General features: G+C 34.4%; 1 protein-coding gene across 2 annotated transcripts in view; it reads left to right on the top strand.

Annotated features, from left to right (window-relative positions):
* The window catches only part of LOC115216411 (guanine nucleotide-binding protein G(o) subunit alpha), a 133,042-nt gene extending 121,810 nt beyond the window's left edge, over nucleotides 1-11,232 (top strand). For both annotated transcript variants that reach the window (XM_029785737.2, XM_029785727.2), the window contains 3 exons: nucleotides 1,890-2,019; nucleotides 3,026-3,179; nucleotides 4,291-11,232. In XM_029785737.2, the coding sequence (XP_029641597.1) occupies nucleotides 1,890-2,019; nucleotides 3,026-3,179; nucleotides 4,291-4,478 (472 nt within the window). In that variant the 3' untranslated portion in view covers nucleotides 4,479-11,232. The remainder of the gene's footprint in view (nucleotides 1-1,889; nucleotides 2,020-3,025; nucleotides 3,180-4,290) is intronic.
* The last annotated feature ends 10,245 nt before the right edge of the window (nucleotides 11,233-21,477 follow it).

Here is a 21,477-nt window from a genome sequence, read left to right as displayed (position 1 = left end):
TTTGTGGATGCAGTCTAGGATGTTTGTGTGTATAGCAGTAATACATTGAACCACAAAAGAAACTCGAGACATGTGCGACTATGAAATATGTTTTGATTTCATAATGTCAGATAAATTTTGATAAGTCTGATAAAGTCAATTTCTTGGATGCACTTTGACCACAGTCTATGGGTTGTTGTCATGTGTCCAGCATCTCAAGGTTGTAGGACGTGACTTGTTCAATACTGTGTATGCCCTTCTTGGGTGTTCAAAACGGCCATACACCATCAGTACATGGAGTGCATGAGGTGGTTCACAAAAGCCATTGACACCTGTGCCCACACCCTGAGAAAGGCTGCCTCCAGTTCCACACAAGTTATCAGCCTTGGGACCACTTGGTTCATCCGTCTCTGGATTTCATCCCACAGGTGTTCAATTGAGTTCAAATCCTGGCTGAGAGCCAGCCACAGCATAGTCCTGATGTTATGCTGACACAGGAAGTCCATGATGACCTTGGCTGTGTTGGAGAGAGCATTGTCCTGCTGGAATATGTGGCTATGGTGATGCATGAAGAAGGGCACAATGTGAGGTCTTAGGATTTGGTCAACATAGTGCTGCACTGTGATGCCATTCCCTCTGCCTGCACCAACATTTTGGAACACATAGGACCCAGTTCTCTGATTCAGGCCTATAGCACCCCAAACCATGATGCTTTGGCCACTCCACGTGTCTCTCTCTCCATGACACATGCGTCTCTATAGCATTCACCCCTCCTACACCACACCTTCACTCTGCTACCCGAGGTGGAAACGCAGTACCGGCTCTCGTCAGAGAAGATGATTGACCTCCATTGTTGATGCCACCAATGTCAGTGCTTTGTAGCCCACTGTACTCGTGCCTGACAGTGGTGTGTGGTGAGGACAGGCCCTTGAGCAGGACCACAGCAACACAGGTTGTTAGTGGCCAGTTGACATTGTATCATGTCGTCACTGTCCAGTGCCAATGGTCTCACAAGGTGTTGCAGGTGGATGAAGTGGTCCTGCCTTGGTGTGGTCACCCGGGGGCGCCCTCTGTGGGCACAGCCTGCAGTGTTGTTGATGTTCTATTGCTGTTGCAAGTAAATAGATGGTGCTGACATAGACATCATAAGCTTTCACAACAACCAGGGCACACTGCCCTGCTTGCAATTGGCCAATAGCTTGTTCTCTCTGCACTGCTGACAATCAGATCATACTTGATGTATCCAAATTACAAATGCCAGGAACGCAGTTCAAGTTGATTTTTATACCCATAACCTCCACGTGATGCATATGCATTTCGGATTTCATAACAACTGTTTGTGACTGCCACCCATGGCATTCAATGCAGCTGCGTTTTGGCATCTCGTTTCAGGGAAAGTTAAAAGGTACCTGCAATTTGGGTCTCAGCCATAAACCAGCATGTCTTGGAATATTTACACTTACATCCCCGAAATAAATTTTCAGAAGTTACCATATGAAAATGACATTTGAAAAAATCGCGTTTCTTTTGCGGTTCAGTGTATCATGTTAGATGTGAACACAGCACTCCATTGTGGTTCTCACTTGAGATCTATAAAGATTTAGCTTCAATGGAGGTGTGGAGCTGAAGTATTTTCTGGCTAATCTTTAGAATGGCATTTTTTGCTGTTGTTGTTGTAAAATTGCCAGAAAAGGAAATTTGTGACTATATTTGTTATAAATTTGAAGCTTTTAGTTGCATATTGGTGATGGGGTATAAAAATATTTCTTTGATATGTGCAGTGCTTAGTTTTCAAAAGATTTCACTCTTACCAAACATTATTGTTTTATACAGTGGCTCATTGACTTCCCTATCTTAAAACTGCTTCATATATTGAAATGCCATATCACAGTTATATGTCTTCATTTCAGATTGTTTGATGTAGGCGGTCAAAGATCGGAACGTAAGAAATGGATTCATTGTTTTGAAGATGTGACTGCAATTATTTTCTGTGTAGCTATGAGTGAATATGACCAAGTACTTCATGAAGATGAAACCACAGTAAGTAAATTGAAACAACCAATACACAGATTTTTTTTTTTTGTCCACCCAGTTATTTAACTATTCCTTTCATGAATCAACTTTAGAATTTCCTCATCCTTAACACAAGTTCAAAATTCTGAGATTAGCTAGCAGAAATAATTTAAGCCTAATCTTTCATGGTCCTTTGATCTACACAATAGGGAACGTTTCAAGACAATATAGGTCAGTTGGCAAATGTCTTCTCTCTCTTGATATACATGTATATATAAAAAGGGGTTGGAATAAATGAGTATTCATGTAATACACACACACGTTCAATTCTTATTCAGTGTTACTGCCCACCTACAAGATGTGCCACCTCGTAGGTGTATCAGAGGACCATGTCTCTCTTATATGTTCTATTCTGATATGGTTTTTAAGAGATGGATTCTCTCCCTGTCACCAACCATTTTATAGCATTGCTAAGAATAAAAGGATATCTGGCTAATAAATATAGATATGGAGAGAGTTATTTGCTTAACTTTGGTCATTTCATTTTCTTTTTGTGCCTTATAATTTAACACACTCACCGGTAAAATTTCCACCTATTTCTTATTTTTATTTTCTTAAAATTTTCGTTGTGTCTTGCAACCTTTTCAATAATCCTTCGAGTGTCAAGACTATTGAAAAGGTTGCAAGACACAACGAAAATTTTAGGGAAAAAAAAAGAAAGAAGTGGAAATTTTACTGGTAAGTGTGTTAAATTATAAAAACAAAAAGAAAATAACTCTCCCCAGGCACAACAGAATATACTTCAACACACGAACTCACATAAAGAATCTTGCAAACCAAATCCAAAAATGAAATATTTGTCATTTCAGTTGTATTTTTGCATTCTTCTTTAACATTAAATATGTTTGGACCTTATTCTCATAAAGTATTGTATGTAACTCTTGCATTATCCCAAGTAACTTGTCCTCTCAGACTTGTCCCTTAGGGAAGTTCTGTTATAACATCAACTAATAAGATACACTTTTTCTTTTAGAATCGTATGCAGGAAAGTCTAAAATTATTTGATTCCATCTGCAACAACAAGTGGTTTACAGATACATCTATAATTCTCTTTCTCAACAAAAAAGATCTGTTTGAAGAGAAGATCAAGAAATCACCTTTAACAATATGTTTTCCAGAATACACAGGTATGTTAAACATTTTTAATGTATCTATAAAGAATATAGTGAAGGTGCAGGACCTAGTGGTTAGAGTGTTGCACTCATAATCACCAGATCATGAGTTCAATTCTCTAATCATGTAGCATGTTGTGTTCTTGAGCAAAACACTTCATTTGACTTTGTTCTAGTGGTGTGTAGGAACCAGTATGTCAAAGAATAAACCCGTCTTCTTTGCATGTCATAAAAGGCGACTAAAAGTGGTCAAGTAGAATTTGCACTCTGACTTAGCAAAATTCTCACCAGCAATAACTACCAAACCAGACCCAGGCATTGGAGGATTCTTACCTGAGTGTTGGATGCAATAACATGCTGTTGCAACACATGTCCCCATACTACTACTACTACTATTAAGAATGACAAAACTTTTCTCAGAAGATGATATATTTTCTTGCTGTTCATAAAGATATGTGTTTTTTTTTATAATGAGCTGTATCAACAGCTTTTCTTTTCCTGGTGTAAGCTAGAAATTAGAAACTTACTCTGTAGTAATTGTGAAGCTAGGTATTAGTTGTTTTAACTTGTCTTATTATTGCAGTTTTCAGCAGTTGATTAGTAGTGCCAAAATGTAGCAGAAGTGTATAGTTCAAATAATGATGTCTGTAGTCTACAATTTAGTCAGAGCAACCTTATATTAAACACCCTCTAGTTACATGCAATGACTTACAAGACCATGATTGTATCATTAATGAAACGTTTTTTTGTTTGTCTTTTGTCAAAAATAATCAAGTACATAAGGAAGGAAATTTAAATAAACATTCACACAGCTGTGATTCTATACCATTATATTTCATTTTAGATAAATTATCTGTTTATTAATTCTAAACGATAAATATAACATATCCTCAGTTGTTTGAGTTTTGTTTAGATATGTCAAATACCAAGGAAAAACAGCTCATGTCTTACAGTTAATGTTTGATCCTTAAGGCATAAAACTCCAACTTTAGAAGTGTGATATTTTAATGAATGAAACATTTCTTTTGACTTTATTGATGTTGTAATTGTTTTTATTACTTCTGCTACTACTATTATTAGTTTGAAATCAGTTTGCTTATCTTTTTCTTATTGTTATCGTTTATAGGTAGACAGACGTATGAAGAGGCTGCTGCATATATTCAGGCCCAGTTTGAAGCTAAGAACAAAAGTGCAACGAAGGAAATCTACTGTCATCAAACATGTGCCACAGATACCAATAATATTCAGTTTGTGTTTGATGCTGTAACAGATGTAATCATTGCAAACAATCTTCGTGGGTGTGGCTTGTACTAAGTGGTCTGTTGGTCAGTGACCTTGGCTGTGTGGTGTCCATACACTTTTCTGACCTTCACATTATTCTTACAGTCAACAAGGAATCAGTAATCCATTACTGAGTCCTTTGTCATGTGCAACTTTACCTTCACATCACTTTTCTTGTGATGTGGCAGATTTAACCGCTCATTCTACGGCATGTACTAAAGTAAACTGACAACAAAACAGTGTATGTCTATATGTTTGTGCGTGTGCGTGTGTGTGTGTGTGAAGCTGTCTGCACACACTCGCACAAGTACACATGTATACACACATAAACATATATATATAGCAAAGCAACATTGCATTCATTCGTTGAGTGTGCAATGTCATGAGAGATGTTGCTGTGAAACATGCTGATAGTTCATCAGACAAGAATGTTTAACTTGAAAGGACAGAAAAATTGTTTTCTAGCATTTGTTTCATGCACGGTGAAACTTATTCTTGTAGGTCATTTTCATAATTTGTAGGCTGGATCTCTGTTGTCAGCATTTGTGGATGAGAAAATATTACATCTGCTTCTTTGCTGCTAACTCTATTCTCATTGGTTTCTTTGCTTATCATACGCCCTCTCTGTGTCTCTATTATCATCCTGTGATCTGTGAAACTAAAACCAGCAACTGTTCGCTACAGATTTGCAGCTGCTCTTGTCAGATAACAATTCCTAATCAAAAACTAATATTCTTTATTGCTATGTGCATTTTTTTATTTCACCTAACAAACCTGAATATTATTAATAAAAGTAGTCGATGTAGTTTTAAATTTAAAAAAAAAAAACAAAAGGCAAAAAAATATTAAAGAGAAAAACAATTAAAAAAAATGTCTTTTTCAAACTTTTACAGCTTTACTGAGCACTGGGAAGTGTTATGTTTCTGTTTGTTTAACAAGTGGTTTCTACCATTTGCCAAGCAGAAGGAGACAACTACTGCCCTCTGTGGCTATAATTCTCCCCCTCCTCCATACTGTGTCCATCGTGTCTCTTTGTTGTTGCTGATCATTTACCACCCTGCAGCTTTGCTTGCAGTCAGTTTAGCAACTTGGTATCATTTATTTCACAAATATGACAAGGTCTGGTTGGGGGAATGGGTGTCACTTTCCCCAACCACCCCTTTGCTCATCAATTTCTTTTCTTTGTTTTCATGATTTTATTATTATCGTTATTATTAATAATATTTTTTTATTAATATTATTTTATTTTATTATTTTGGAGTTGCTAGCAAAATGTCCAGTGGGAATGTCAGTTCTGCATTATATTGATAAATGATTTGTGTTTGATGCTACCTGCACTCGTCTGCAGGTACTGCCATAGCTGTTTCATTTGCTAAAAGTACATCTCAGTGTCTTTATTAACATGCACGGTTGCCAGTAGGAATACTTTATCTTTTCTAATGCTGATGCATCTGCTACTGCTATTGTACACACATACACACACTTACACACACACCACTCACACACACACACACCACACACACTCACACACACATGCACATACCCATACTTATACATGCTTTGTTTTCTGTGTGGTCAAGCGAAGCTGTCTGACCACCAGTGTTTCATTAATCAGTGAAGACATGACCAGAAGCAGCTGTAGCTTCCTCAATACTCTATTGTGCCCAGTAATTTAGATGTTGCTCCGAAACACTATCAACCATCCACACTCCTCCTTCTCCTCCTCGCTACTCAAATATTCCATAAAATAAAATAACTTTTTAGCAATGGAACGTTAACATCCTAAAGTCTGTTCAAATACGTTTTCTAAGGACCCAACAGACTTTAGCTTACATCTGTATTCATAGTATCCTTTAGTATTATGATTATTGTTATTATTATCATTATTACCACCACCACCACTACCACACTATCATCATCATCACCACCGCCACCACTATCATCCTGATGATCATCTTCATAAACTTGCTAACAATTTTCTAGTCACTTCAATCATTTGTTCTTTCTCTTTTGTTACTCTTTAAAAACTGTGCCATTTCGGTATGACTGCCTTATCATTGGTCAGTAATTTCCTTCAGGGAATTCTTTGGTTTCTAATCAGGATTTAGACATTGTTTCATTCATCTTGGTCATACGACAGAATTTATAGACTTTTTCTCAACCTTTCTAACATAGATAATTTAGGGTGGATAAATTCCAAATTTTTTGTCTCTAACCTGACAAATAACACCCCCTCCCCTCCAATCAAGAGCAGGTCAGGGCAGTTTGATGTTGCAGAACTCGTTATAAGACAGCACTTCAGTTAGATTATCTATTGGTTAAACTAATCTATATCAAGTTAAATTGTCATTTTCAAGAGTGTGTCTGTACTGTTGAAATGATGGGTTTTTGCCTATGTAATAAACTAAGTTTTACAAATGCTTTTAAATAGTTTTTTTATTATCTTTTTTTCAAGTGTGTGTGTCAGCTATTTGTTGGATCTTGTTATTTTATAGTTTCATTAATTTAGTATACTTGTTAATTATGTTATTTTCTTCTGTAGATTTTAAACTCTTCATCATGTGTGTGTGTATGTATATATGTGTGGATATATATATATAAACATATTTACATATACCTATAAACATATATATGTATGTATGTATGTATATATAATGATTAAATGCCTGCAAGAAAATTATTTATGGTGGCAACATACACATACACATATATTCACCATTCACCATGACAATATTAAGGTTGTATCAGTCTCTTCGTTTGACATTGCTGTTAGTCTTTACCAGAAACCAATAGTCATAGGAACTTGATCTATGAGAAGTGTATGGAACATGATTTAATGTGTTTGAAGAGTGGCTTTGTTGAAATAAGTGTTGTTATTGCAGACATAAGATTTAATGCTGTTTGTCAGTGGTCGATCTATTTATCCTATCAATGTGAAAGAGAATTTGTTTATTTTTCAAAATCTTTCAGAGAATTGTAATATATATACAATGGCATGAATTAGAGAGTTTTGGTGTTAATTATATACCTAATGCATATGACTTACAACTTTGTATCTATTATTTCTTTAACTTTATGAGAAAAGTTTAAAAGAATGAAATACCTTGTGAAAGTTGACTTGATCTTGGATTTGATTAAGTCTCATGCTCAGAGCTGTCGTTCATGCACACTTTAAACTAATGCAAAAACAGATGATTTTGTCTTCTAGATGTTGTTTCTAAATGTACAGTGGAAGAAAGTAAGGCTGCTGTTTTTATGAAATATTTCTTTTAAATGTTTATTCAACATATTCATTTTTTTTTTTTTTTTGCTATCTTCAAAAGATCCTGCGCATCCTTGCTGCCATGGTAACACCTTTTTACCAAACAACTAAAACAATATTTGCATCAAATGAAAAACTATAATTTCACTTGAACTGAAATGTTCATAAGTTAGGCAGTGAAATTTCTGGTTTCATCTTACGACTCCTTAGGTCTATTTCTCTTGACATATCAGTATTTTCTGATATTCTCTACTTGTCTTTCTCCCCTCCCTATTATCATTTATCACTTTGAACACTTGGCTGTTGAGCTCTATTTTTTTATCTATTATATTTTGTATTCATCTCATATTTTACCTCTTCTTCCATCCCACTTACATTGTCTTCAATTATAATTATTGTCAGTGTCCTTATGTTCATACTACCAGATTCTTCTGGTCCCTAATATATTTTCAACTAGGTATTTTGGGCTCACCTTCACATTAGACATATTCACTTCAGTTGGTCCAACCTCTCTTACTACTCTTTGTTGCTTTATCTAATAGATTACTGCGTATTTTAGACATAAAGTTAAATACTAAATTACTTCCACACTCAGCACAGATACATCCTTAAAGTGCAATTATATTGAAGGAACTTCTTTCTCCTTTTTTATTTTAGTTTTGAAGAAAATTCATGTAAAAAAAAAAAAGAATAGAATTTAGCATATTTAGAATTAGTTATGGAAAATAATTTTGTAGTTGATGATGGAGAGGATGGGTACTGCTTTAGTCTTCTTGGAATGGGGTAAATGTGTTACTTTTTTTATATATGATGTACAGCAGCTGACCTTATTAACTACTTCATAACTACATCTTTCCTCTTAATTTCTTTATGGCTAACTAGTTCCACTATCATTAATTAACCTCCACACACTGACAATAATTTAACAAAATATAAGGAAAATTATTATTATTATTATTATTATAGTTGTTGTTATAGTTGTGCTGTTAGACGTTCTAAAATGAACATGCCTTTTTTTTTTTCATAATTTATTTTTTGTTTTCAAATAATTAAACCAATATAGAATTTTCTATGAAAAAATATATTGGGAAACAAAATTAAAAATCTCTATTTATTCTGATTGTTTTTCTTCTGTGGTGAACAGTGTATTTTCAGCTTTCTTGTCCTCACTGGAGTGTGTCTGTGTCTTTTACAGTGTGAACACTAGTGTGTCAATAGGAGATGTTGCACAGGTTGGCACTCTATGTAGCTCTGTATTATTTCAGTCTACAAGCTGGAGTTACCACAACAGCCACATTTTCTTATGTGCATACTGTCAGGCTTTCAAATAGTCATTTTTCTTATAATTTAACACACAAAAAAAGGGATTTTTCTAAAAAGAAATACAAAAAGAACTTCATGCAACCTAAATGTGTCATTCTAAACTTCCAAACTACGTAACCATTACAGCATGGACTGTATCTTTAACAACTGCAAAACATTATCTCAAAGTTGTTGCTTTTATAATCCAGTCCAATAAACAAATTGAATTATTTAAGAAAAAAAAAAAAGCAAACATTTTATTGTTAACTTTATAACAGTTGCTGATTTGGCAATGTTCTCTTGTTCATATACTGCTCTGAATTGTACATGTTGACTACTGGTCAAACATACTACTTCTATTTAACTAATTAACATTCTAACACAAATCAATACAGTGAATATTTCACCCACAACATTCAACTGCATTTTAGCATCAGAATAATTTCTGTTCACATTTAGTTCTTATTAGCTGAATGTTGTTGATAAAACGATGTTGTGCTCAGCTATTTATATATCTGTCAACTCTATATCTCTTTCTAACTTCACTCTTGTGTGCATGTGGCTGAACATGTCTTTCTACTTGTTGTTTTCTTTGTTTATTTTACACATTTTATTGTTTTTGTTTATTTATATTACTTCTATTTTGTTTCCATGAGCAGCAGATTGCAGATTTCCTCTCATGTAGTTGCATAGTTTGAATTTCCTAGACCTGTCTGAATCAGGGAACAAATCTGTGATGTATTTTATTGTTTTGTTATGAAGCAGCACGAGAGGTGAATGTATTCAGTGCTAACAGCATTGACACTGACTTTAAAGATGCTGAGCTACCAGCTCTGCAATCATGTCATGTCATTACACTGTATCAGTTTCATGATTAAAGACAATTGTATGAAACATATGGGCTATACTAAGTGTTTTATATGTCACAATGTTCATTATGTAGCTTCATATTGTTGTCTAGAAAAATGCGAAAAAATATTCAATAATATATACTATTTATGAAATTAAAATCCAAAATTAATTTAAATATTACAAACCAGAACTATTTTGCCAATATCATGCCACCATTTATTTAATTATTATTATTATTACTACTATTATGATTATATGGTGAAATACAATGGAAGAGCAAAACTAATCTGTATTTACAACACTAACACACACATACAAACACACATGGAGATGTAAAACACTTCTGCCACAAACTTTTATTTTCTCTTTGATTTCTCTAAAAGTACACCTTTTCTCTCACATCAGACCATTGTGAGAACTGCCCCTTTAGTTTTGTATGTTTGAACTTGTTTATTCATTGCTACTGTTTGTGAAGAATGGTTGGTTGCATCCCTCTTCCACCTCCTCTTCCTCCTCCCCCCTGCCCATACACACACACACACACACACTTTCACAATTCTGCTTTCTCTTAACAAATCCACTCCCTATAACAGCTGTCTGGTGACTTATTACTACTACTACTACTACTGCCGGTAATAATACTACTGCTTTAAACCCTTCAGTTGTCTGGCTTAATGTTTCTGTCTGTCTCCCGTGAGTTTACTGTAGTACTGCTGCTGCATGAGTATTATTGACTGATCAGTGCCCGATGATCTCTTCATTCCTCCACCAATCAGTTGAATGCTGTTTGTAATCACCCTTTCACAACCCTACAACTCATGCAAGCTTCTTTTACCACTGATCTAATACTTTTAACAGTTCCTCATGGACAATAGTATGTTCTATACGTCAGGTGTAGTCTGCAGTCAGTCAATCTGTCCGATATAGTTGTAGGCTACAATCTAAAGCTGATGATCTTGTGTAAGTCAGAGCTGGCATACAGCCCAAACAAATCTACAACTGTTTGTCTTCTTCTCCCTCTTACATTAAAATGAAATAAAAATTTAGCATTTTATCAACATCTAAATTGCTGCTTACTTTATTTTTGTCTTTTCTTTAAAAAAAATAAAACATGTTATTTATGATGACTTTTAAACGTTCCATGACAAATGAGGTTTATATCTGAAAACTGTTGACAGAATGACAGTTTCAAAACCAATTCTTGTTTTAGCCATTTTCATATTAAAAAAAAAAAAACTATTAAATTTTTAATGTGGAAAGTAACAAGTAATTTAACAAAACATCTAAATCTAAACTTATCCATGTCTGAATTTTTAACTGTTTAGTTTAGGGAAAGACAGGTTAACTAAATTTAATCATCTATTTGTATAAGAAAAACAAGCTAATAGGTGTAAATTCCTTGGGTTTTATTTTACATTAAATTATCAACAGAAAAAGAACACAAAAAAAAAAAACGTTATTTTCAAAAGATTTTTAAGTGTGAGGGTTTAGCAGTTCTTTTGAATAAAGCTTTTACTTTCTCTGAGATGGCTAAATAAAAACAAAAGGCTTTTTTTTTTTTTTTTTTTCAAAATTTGTTGCACACTTGTGAATGAAAGCATTTAGTTGAGATGACCAGTGATTAGTAATGTGGTTACTGTTGATATTCTCAAGATTTGTCAACAGGGTTACTTCTTTTTACATTTTAGTTGTGAATAAATATATTTTATGAACATCTTAAATATTAATTGTTTGTGATGTTGAAAATAATGTTAATGTACTATTAGCTCTATATGTGGTGTGCCTGTGTGATATATTATGAAGAAGCAATTTCACATAACTAAATTTTATTATCAAATTACTCTAGCTTTTTCAATACTTATTAACAATGTGTTTACTTTTTTTTTTCTTATATTTTATATTTAAAAAAAAAAATACTAATTTTCTGCTGAGCCTTTCTGCGTCACAACCATGGTGTTTTGCAGAGTGTAGCAAACTAAATATCAGCTATATGATGTAAGAGTGGGCATCCCAAATTTGCTGGCATTTTGTTGTTGATTAAACCTGTCTTGCTTGAGATTGGCAGGGTAAACTGTCCTGTTTGGTTCTGTTAGTTTTACAATTTAGTTTAGGTGAGAGATTTATTAAAGTCTTGCAGCTAGCTAAACAAAACACCATGCTGGGAATTTCAAGCACTGATCTCTCAAATATGACCAATATACTATAAGCTGGGTAGGATTTTTTACATACTTTTACATTTTTTTCCTTAAAACTTTTGTCAGATTAAACCATATATTTTTTTTTTTTTAATTTGTTTTTAAGTATTTGTAAGTATAATCTTGAGATATTTATTCTGATCATCTTCAGTGAAATCTTCCTCTTGAATAAAAAGACAAATATTATTATTATTATCATAATTTCTTGTTTTGATTTCCTTAGATTTTTACATAAAACTTATGAGTTCAGTTTAATATGGCAATGAAGATGTCAGGTTTTGACTCACATCCAGTCCACTTTCACACATCTTAACCCTAACACCACTGTAACAAATATATTTGATGAGAAAAGCTGAAACTTGTACTATTTTCAAACCTGCTGTTGCTTTTGTTATTGCCATTCATATCTTGGTGTTGTCAGCATCACACTGAGATTATGTATCTTAGACAGTGTCTCTTTGACACTGAGTTGCACCTTAACTCCATAGAAATATTATAAACTCCATGTTAAGAGCAGTATACAATGGAAATATAAATGAGAGGATAATAAAATTTAAGAAGTTTTCAGGAAAGGTTTGTGAATAGCTGTGATTACTTTACACCAAACATTTGTTATGATATAGTAAGGCAAATGTAAAAGGAGAACTGATAAATCTGAATAGGTACAGGTTCTTGTTTAAAACATAGTATTACTGAATAGTTTTGAGCTGTAATTAGCACCAGTTTGGCATCTAGTAATAGGAGAGATGAACTGAAACATTCAGCACCAAAATTATTATGATAATATTCTAAAAGCATAAGAAAGTCATCCTTTTCATAAAATGGTGACATGTTCCTTTATACAACATACAGCCTATTTTAGAACATACAATCTTCAAGGTGATGTCCCATTCCTGCCAACTGGTTTGATAATCCTGTTATGAACTGTTTCTCTGTTCTAATTTCATTCCATTCATATCTAGGGTGCTTTATAGGACTGTTAAACTGAACCCAGTGCAAAGCTTTATTTATTTATAACTGAGAAGACTGAATGACAAAGTTGACCTTGGCAGAATTTGAATGTAAATCAACTTTAACTAAATGCCACAGGCATTTTGTCTGATGCTCTCATAGTTCTGTAATCCACATTTCATTATTTTAATATCCAATAATTTCAAAGTTCTATTCTCATAAATGCAGAAGACTTGACTTTTCTACTTTAGACATTTAAACCATTAGTCAGTCTCTGCTGTAGACCATTAAACTGTTGGTCGGCCTCCATTGTGGACCATCAAACAATTGTACAATCTCTGCTGCTAACTATCAAACTATTGAGTAGTCTCTACTAAAGACCATCAAACTATTTGTCAGTCTCCATTGTAAACTATCAAACCATTGACCAGTGTCTACTGTATACCAAATTATTGACCATTAGACAATTGGTCAGTGTCCACCATAGGCTATCAAACTACTGGTCAGTATCCCACTGTAAATCCTGAAATCTGGTCAATCTCCAGCTGACCACTTCATCATTGTGCAGTTGTTCTTTTCAGGAAAGTGAAGTAGATGAACTTTTGTGTCTTGTATAGAATATGGCAGCACTAATTTGATATGAACTCTGCCCTCTTTAGTTGATAAATCATCTTGTTCAGCTGGTCATTTTGCTTTATAAAAATTTCTATAACATAACATAAGTTGAGATGAAAGATAATTTCTATGTTTTATTAACAAAACTTATTCAAGCAAGTCTAACTTTCTGCCCTTGAAACAAACTAATAGCATTACATCAGCCCAAACAGCATGCTCTGTCAGATGTGCAATATCAGTGTGTATGATTTACAGAGCTTGGGTGATCTGAGAGGGTAAAAGAATGGGTATTCAAGAAATCAACCATGAGGTGCAGCTGAAGAAACTGGAACTGACACAGATATATGGTGCTTTGAAGGATGACAATTGGGTGAAGAAGTGTCAAGTATTCTACGTGGAAGAGAACATATGGTGAAAACAACTTCACAAAGGAGATAAAAAAAAATAATGAGACACTGTGCACCCAACCCCTGCTAGTGTAAAAAATAAAAAATTATGATTCCAAAAGTCTAAACATCCCTTGGCTAATACACTGTCCAACCTTTGCACTACTCTACAATTTTGTCTTTAATAGCTGATTGTTAATATTTTGAAGGCAGTGAGCAGAATTGCCTTTCATCTTTTCAGAGTCAGTAAAATAAATACCAGTTGAGCACGGGTCAATTTAATTGATCTACCCTACCCCTGAAATTGCTGGCCTTGTGACAAAATTTTAAACCACTATTTAAATATGTAGTGCCAGCTAAACTTGAGAAGTATAAGTGACAATAGAATATTTGTCACTGTAAAACTGATAACTGAGATCATCTCCAGTTTACTATATGTCTTTCTCTAAAGAATCAACATTTATTAATGTCAAATATTTAACACATAATTGGTGCAGCTATGACTATAGGTTAGAAGCTTGCTTCCCAACCATGTGGTCATGGGCTCAGTTTCACTGCATGGCACCTTGGGCAAGTATTTTCTACTATAGCTTTGAATTGATCTTGGTTGGCAGAAACAACGTCCATCATGTATTTGTGTGTACCCTTATCTAGACATCACAATAATAGTAAATGAACATTGTCATCATAGAAGTAACATTGTTCATTTCCTAACTTCCATAAAAAGCATATTTGACCATGGGAAAATATTGTCTTGCTTGGTAGCAGGACAGGCATATGGCCATTGAAAATCTATCTCAACAAATTATCTGACCCATGCAAGCAGAGAAAAGTGGATGTTAAATGATAATGATGATTGTGATGCCAAAATTTATGAAAATACTAAATATTCTTTATCCTTTCATCAAATAAGGTTTATAAATTGACATTAAAGAAATGATGAATTCAATGTAATTCTGTGTGGTGAGTTACTTCTGTAAAGGTTTTGACATTGGACTGAAAAATTGCTTTCAAGGGTTTTAATAAATTACTACCCACAATATCTTACCAGGTGCTTAATCAATCTTGAAGGAGACAAGATGATCTTGGCAAAAAGAGACATAACTCTGTTGGATCTAAATACTGACAAGTATTGTGTTTCCTCCTACACTATATGTATATGTTTATCCTACACTAATACTGGCAGTGCTCCAGCATGGCCACAGTCTCAAGGCTGAAACACGTAAAAGAAAAATAATATACTCAACTTTGTCACCATCATTGTTTTAACGTCCACTTTTCTATGCTTGCGTGGGTCAGGCAGAATTTGTTTCTACAGCCAGATGCCCTTTGTGTTACAAACACTCAGCTATTTCCAAGTAATGTTATATTTTCCCATAGCCAGACACGAGATTGGAAATGAAGGATATAATATGCATGACAGTGATGCTAACTTATCACACAATGGCAAGGCAAGGAGACAGTAAAATAAACACACGATGGGCTTCTGATTTTCTACGGCTGATGCCATTTGTGTGACACCGGGGTGCATTTACATGCCAGCCACTTTGCCTCCATGAGGCCCAATGCTTGAAAGGATCTCAGCCACTTTGCCTCTGTAGGGCTCAATGCCCAAAAAGAACTCAGCCACTTTGCCTCCGTTGAGGTCCAACATATATCATCATCATCGTTTAACATCCGCTTTCCATGCTAGTATGGGTTGGACGATTTAACTGAGAGCTGGCGAACCAGATGGCTGCACCAGGCTCCAATCTTGATTTGGCAGAGTTTCTACAGCTGGATGCCCTTCCTAATGCCATGTCCTTATATATTTTTCTTACGAAATATATAGATTGCAGAAAAGCGCTGAAGTCGAACCTGAGACGTTAGGCAAGTATAAAAAATAAAAGGAGAAAGTTCAGATTAGGCAAACCTCTTTCAACATGTGTGCAGATTTGATCAAGATAAAATTCATCTAAAATTAAAACATATATTAATATATCAAACATAGAAAAATATAGGAATATCAAAAATATATATAGATATATAAATATGAATGTAAAAACAGAGTGATAATATAGTAAAAGATAAGAATATAGATAACATTTTTTAAAAGATTTGAAAAGTTAATAATAAGCATCTAATAAGGTTTCAAGTTACAATTGTAGATGATAATATTCAAATGGCCGTTTTTGGGGTTCAATTTCCCAGGTAAAAAATTAATCTTGAAATCCATTTTCAGAGAATGGCTCCTTTGTCAAGGAAAAAAGCGATATTCACGGTAGATATGCATTCAGTGTATTTCCATGGTAAATATTATATATACATATATGTGTGTGTGTGTAAGTTATGCACTGTTTTGGTGAACTCAAGTCTATGGTAGAAAATACTCGGCCAAGGTTCCATCCTGTGAAATTGAACTTAGAACCACATAACTGCAAAGTAATCTCTTCGACTTCTTGGGGGATTCCTATAACCCAGTTGAATACCATTTTATCATATTCAGATGACATATTTTAACTTTTCTCACAACAACATTTCAAATTTCTTATCCATTCCAAAATATTTGGCCAACATCTCCACCAGACTTACTGATCAATTAATCATTTTACTTTAGGAACCAACATATTGAGTTTGTTTCCTGATCTACATTAAGTTGACATGGGTTGACTAGATTTACAAATATAAGCATTTACATTTGAGATCTTGCAATAAATACCTTTTAGCTGGATTATTTTTGTATCAGACATTCAATAAATGCACACAGATTTAATGTAAAATTGCAACAGGATATGTGGAGTATTACAGGAAGTTCACTATAGATGTTGGGCCCCAATGTTTTCACATACTCAATAAAAATATTTAGCTAATTCTTCATATTTTACACCTCTACTTCAAACCTTCTTCTGGAAAAGCCACTCTTGCCTCCAGCATGTAGGGTTCTTAACTAAACAACTTTAGATCACCCCATTTTTGCTAGGACTAACAGAGAAATATAATACTTGAAAGTTCTTCATAATAATCTGATTTTATTGAACAATGTAAATAGTCTTCAATCAATTTGTTCATACTTTACAATACTACTATAAATGTTGTTAGTGAAAAGCTGTCAAAAGAAATTTATCTCTAGCTCAACTACTGCAGACAGGCTTTCCCAGAGGATCTGATATTTGTTTAATTGGTTGAATTAAGTGTTTTGACCAATGAGTGAAGCAAATGACTCTTTATACAAAGTAACAACTTTGATGTACCAAATATTTTGTATTATCAAAAGTCATATTACTTCTAACTTCAATAGATTATTGTAGCTCATTGGTTAACATGGAGAGGTCTAAATTTCTATAGAAGATAGTAGTCTATCACACTTTATATTTCTATTTATAATCTCTATGGTGAAATAGAATCTGGGGCAGAAATGTTGACATGAGGAATTGCCATCCAAACTGACTTTAAAATTCCTTCCCTAGCTCTGAATAACATCTTTGTTTTCTCTCGATCTGTGGTAGCATGTTTCTTTGACTTGCAAGAATCTCAACAATGCATCAGTGTCAACTAACTAACACTAACGCCAGTATGAGAGTGATTTAGATGTTCCTGTTGTCCCTACCTTAAAAACCTTTGCACTCGGTAACAACTTTCTAAAAACTGAAGTAAGACAGATAACATTCTGATACTAAAACCATTTTAGAACTACCAGAAGCAGACTAGCTACATTTGTAGTAGGAGTGCTCTCTTTAATAGGATTATTATTCAGTTTAGGAACAGATAGATGATTATTCTGTAACTGAAGTTCATTAAATGAGTGTCTTTTCCAATTTCATTTTAATGAAAAGTATTGCAAAAGTAGAATTTTTAGATCTTAAGCTTTTTTTATTTCTTAACTTCCATTTATTGTTTTTAATTTTTATTTATTAACATCACAACTCATTTTTAGACTTTCTTGTATCCCTTATACCTTCTTCAAGATTTTTTCCCCACTAATGAAGATCCTATTTCAGCTGATACTAATAGATATTTACATTAAACAAATCTGAGCGTCTTATATGGACATTTTCATGCTAAAGATCTTGGCAGAGTCAAATTGAAAATGTTTCAGGCTGCATGAATGAGAAGGTCTGTGTTGATGTGTAAAAAATATCTACTTCTTGGGGGATTTAACTTTTCAAAACCAAGTAAAAGACAGATGAATAGCTCTTACATTCTCTTAACATTTCTTCTTGTAAGACTTTCAAAACAATGCAGTTATGATCAAGGCACTTACAGATTCCACCTCCAACTGGAAATGTACCAGATTCATTCAGTATCAATCACTTAAAGAAGTTGAGCAACAAATTCAGAATATGTGTAGACTCAATGAAGACCATTTTGCTACAAATATTGAAGGTTAAAATCATTATCTATTCATAATAAAACCTTTTGATACCAATCCACATGAGACCACCCTTAGTTTTATGATATAAATTCCTTGTTTTAAATTAAAACCTTCCATCAAAACTCCATATTAACTTCTATTCCAAACCCAGCTTAATTATTTTAATAAATTTTTCATTATTTTCAAAACAGTGTATTTCAATAGAAATATGGTAACAAAGGGGTTATTGTATAATTATATTTGGAACCAAAGAAAATTATTTTCTATTATTTTATTAATATGTTATGGCAGAATTGTTACCATGCTAAACAAAATATTTAACTACATTTCTTCGAGCTCTTTACATTTTGAGTTTAAATTCCGTTAAGGTTGACTTTGCCTTTCATCATTTCAGAGTAAATGAAATAAAAATGCCAGTTGAGCACTGAAGTTGATGTAATCAACTTCCATCTCCCTTCAAAATTCCTGGCCTTCTGCCACTCTTAGCAAAAACATTATTTCATCAATATCTATTTTTCAGTCCTAGGGGTAGGATAAAATAATGTTCTTAATTGCTTCTTTTAACTTTTACTTATTTCTAAAATATTTTGTAGCTATAATCTCAAGGTAGTGTTTATGACACTCAAACATTTATTCATACAAATCTTATTTATTTTGATGCTTTCAAAAGCCTAAATCATTTTTCCTACAAATATCATATGTGCATCCTGTTGTTTTCTGCAGTGATTGCAAGTTTTATTCAAACTTATTTCATTATATATATTCCTTACTAAATCTACTGAATTCTATCTCTTTAAGTTTAAACATTCCTCATATTGGTTCCTTACAAGTGTCACACAAACTATAAATGACTTGTAGTAGTCTGCCATTTCATTTTGTATCAAGTAAATGATATGGAGAGCTGATATACCATTAGTCAAGATATGGGGTCACTGGTACTCCATTACACTATATATGAAGTACTAATACTCAATAAGGCAAAATATTGGGTTTTGATTTTCCATCAGTCAATATACAAGGCACTTAATAAAAATATAAATTCTATCAGTAATATATGTGGTACCTATATCCTTCAGGTAATATATTGGGCACCATTGCTCTGTTCATTAATGTATCAAGCACTGATACTTTTGTCAATATTTTAGACACTGACACTTCATTTCTCTCTTTCTCTCTCTCTCTCTCTCTCTCTCTCTCTATATATATATATATATATATATATATATATATATATATATATATATATATATATATATACTACTATTACTGCTACTATTCATTTTATATCACAATTTATGATATAAAAAGCATTTGGTGTTAAGAAGGGCATCCAACCGGAGAAACCATGTCAAAGTAGACATTGGAGTATAGTGCAGTCCTCTGGCTCTCTACCTCCTGTTGAACTGCCCAACCCATGCTTGCATAGGAAATGGACATTGAATGGTGGTGATGATAATGATGTGAACCAGTATCCAACAGGCCAATCATTGGTTCACTACTTTTCTGATGGCAGCAAAAAAATGCAAAGTAAATATAAACAAGGGACTTCATTCAAAGAGCACTGTTTGCAGTTTTCTTATTGATATTGTGACTCTTTGATAATGTCATCAAAAAACATGCACACACATACACATGTACTCAGAGGGGGTGAGTGCTCAGAAAACTAAGTAACTAGAGTAAGAACAGGTTGAAAACAGTTTAAGGAGCTCCTATCTCTGTTGGCAACAAAGAGCTTTTCTCTCAGAGAGAAATACTAATTGTATGATGGTTATGAATGAAGTGTGATGCTGCATGTTAGTGAAATGTCGACCTTGAACACAGAGGATTTGTGAAAACTAGAAAAGAATAAAGCAAACGTTCAAAGTGTGGATAAAAGCTAGAGCACAACTGAACTGTGAGAAAAACCAAATGGAAGTTGAATCAGACATAGTGTGCAAGACAGAAGTGGGTGTTGGTATGGGCAAATGATGCATTTGGAGAACAGCTGTATAAAGGAGCGTCATGTGCTCAAAGCGAATGAAGCTTGTGGAAGAGAGAGACCATGAAAGGCTTGAGATAAAGTGGTAGAGATAAATCTGAAGTTGTTGCGTCTCACAGAGATGGTGACAAAGGACCATGCTGGTTGTGGACATGCTGTGTGAAAGAAGACACACCCACCTATACAAGCATGATGAAACAGATGTTGAAATTTGAGTATGTGTGTGTGTGTGTATATATATATCATCATCATCATCATCATCATCATCGTTTAACGTCCGCTTTCCATGCTAGCATGGGTTGGACGGTTCAACTGGGGTCTGGCAAGCCCGAAGGCTGCACCAGGCCAGTCAGATCTGGCAGTGTTTCTACAGCTGGATGCCCTTCCTAACGCCAACCACTCCGAGAGTGTAGTGGGTGATTTTATGTGCCACCGACACAGGTGCCAGACGAGGCTGGCAGACGGCCACGCTCGGATGGTGTTTTTTATGTGCCACCGACACAGGTGCCAGACGAGGCTGGCTGACGGCCACGCTCGGATGGTGTTTTCTTATGTGTCACCGACACAGGTGCCAGACGGGGCTGGCGGACGGCCACGCTCGGATGGTGTTTGTTACGTGCCCTCAGCACGGAGGCCAGTCGTTGTGGTACTGGCTACGATCACGTTCGGATGGTTTTCTTATGTGCCACCGGCACTGGTACCACAAGGATACAAATTCCATTGATGTTCATCTATTTTGATTTGGTTCGATTTGATTTGATTTGATTCGATTCGATTCTCACTTGCCTCAACAGGTCTTCACAAGTGTCACAAGAAGGAAGGTATGCACAGGTGGACTGACTACGTCCCAGGTAGGGGCCACGGATTATGGCTTCACTAGTCTTGCCGGGTCTTCTCACGCACAGCATACTTCCATAGGTCTCGGTCTCTAGTCATTTCCATGGTGAGACCTAACGTCTGAAGGTCATGCTTCACCACTTCTATATATATATATATATATATAATATATATATGTAGGTATATAAGTATGTATGCATGTATATACATACATAATATTTACATGAAGTTTAATATATGTACAGACATGGAGTGACCAATGGTTTTACATCCATAAAGCACTTAGCTTTATAGACAACTCAT

The sequence above is a fragment of the Octopus sinensis genome, linkage group LG1 (assembly GCF_006345805.1).
Source record: "Octopus sinensis linkage group LG1, ASM634580v1, whole genome shotgun sequence".
NCBI lineage: Eukaryota > Metazoa > Mollusca > Cephalopoda > Octopoda > Octopodidae > Octopus > Octopus sinensis.
This window is presented reverse-complemented; position numbering and strand designations above follow the sequence as displayed.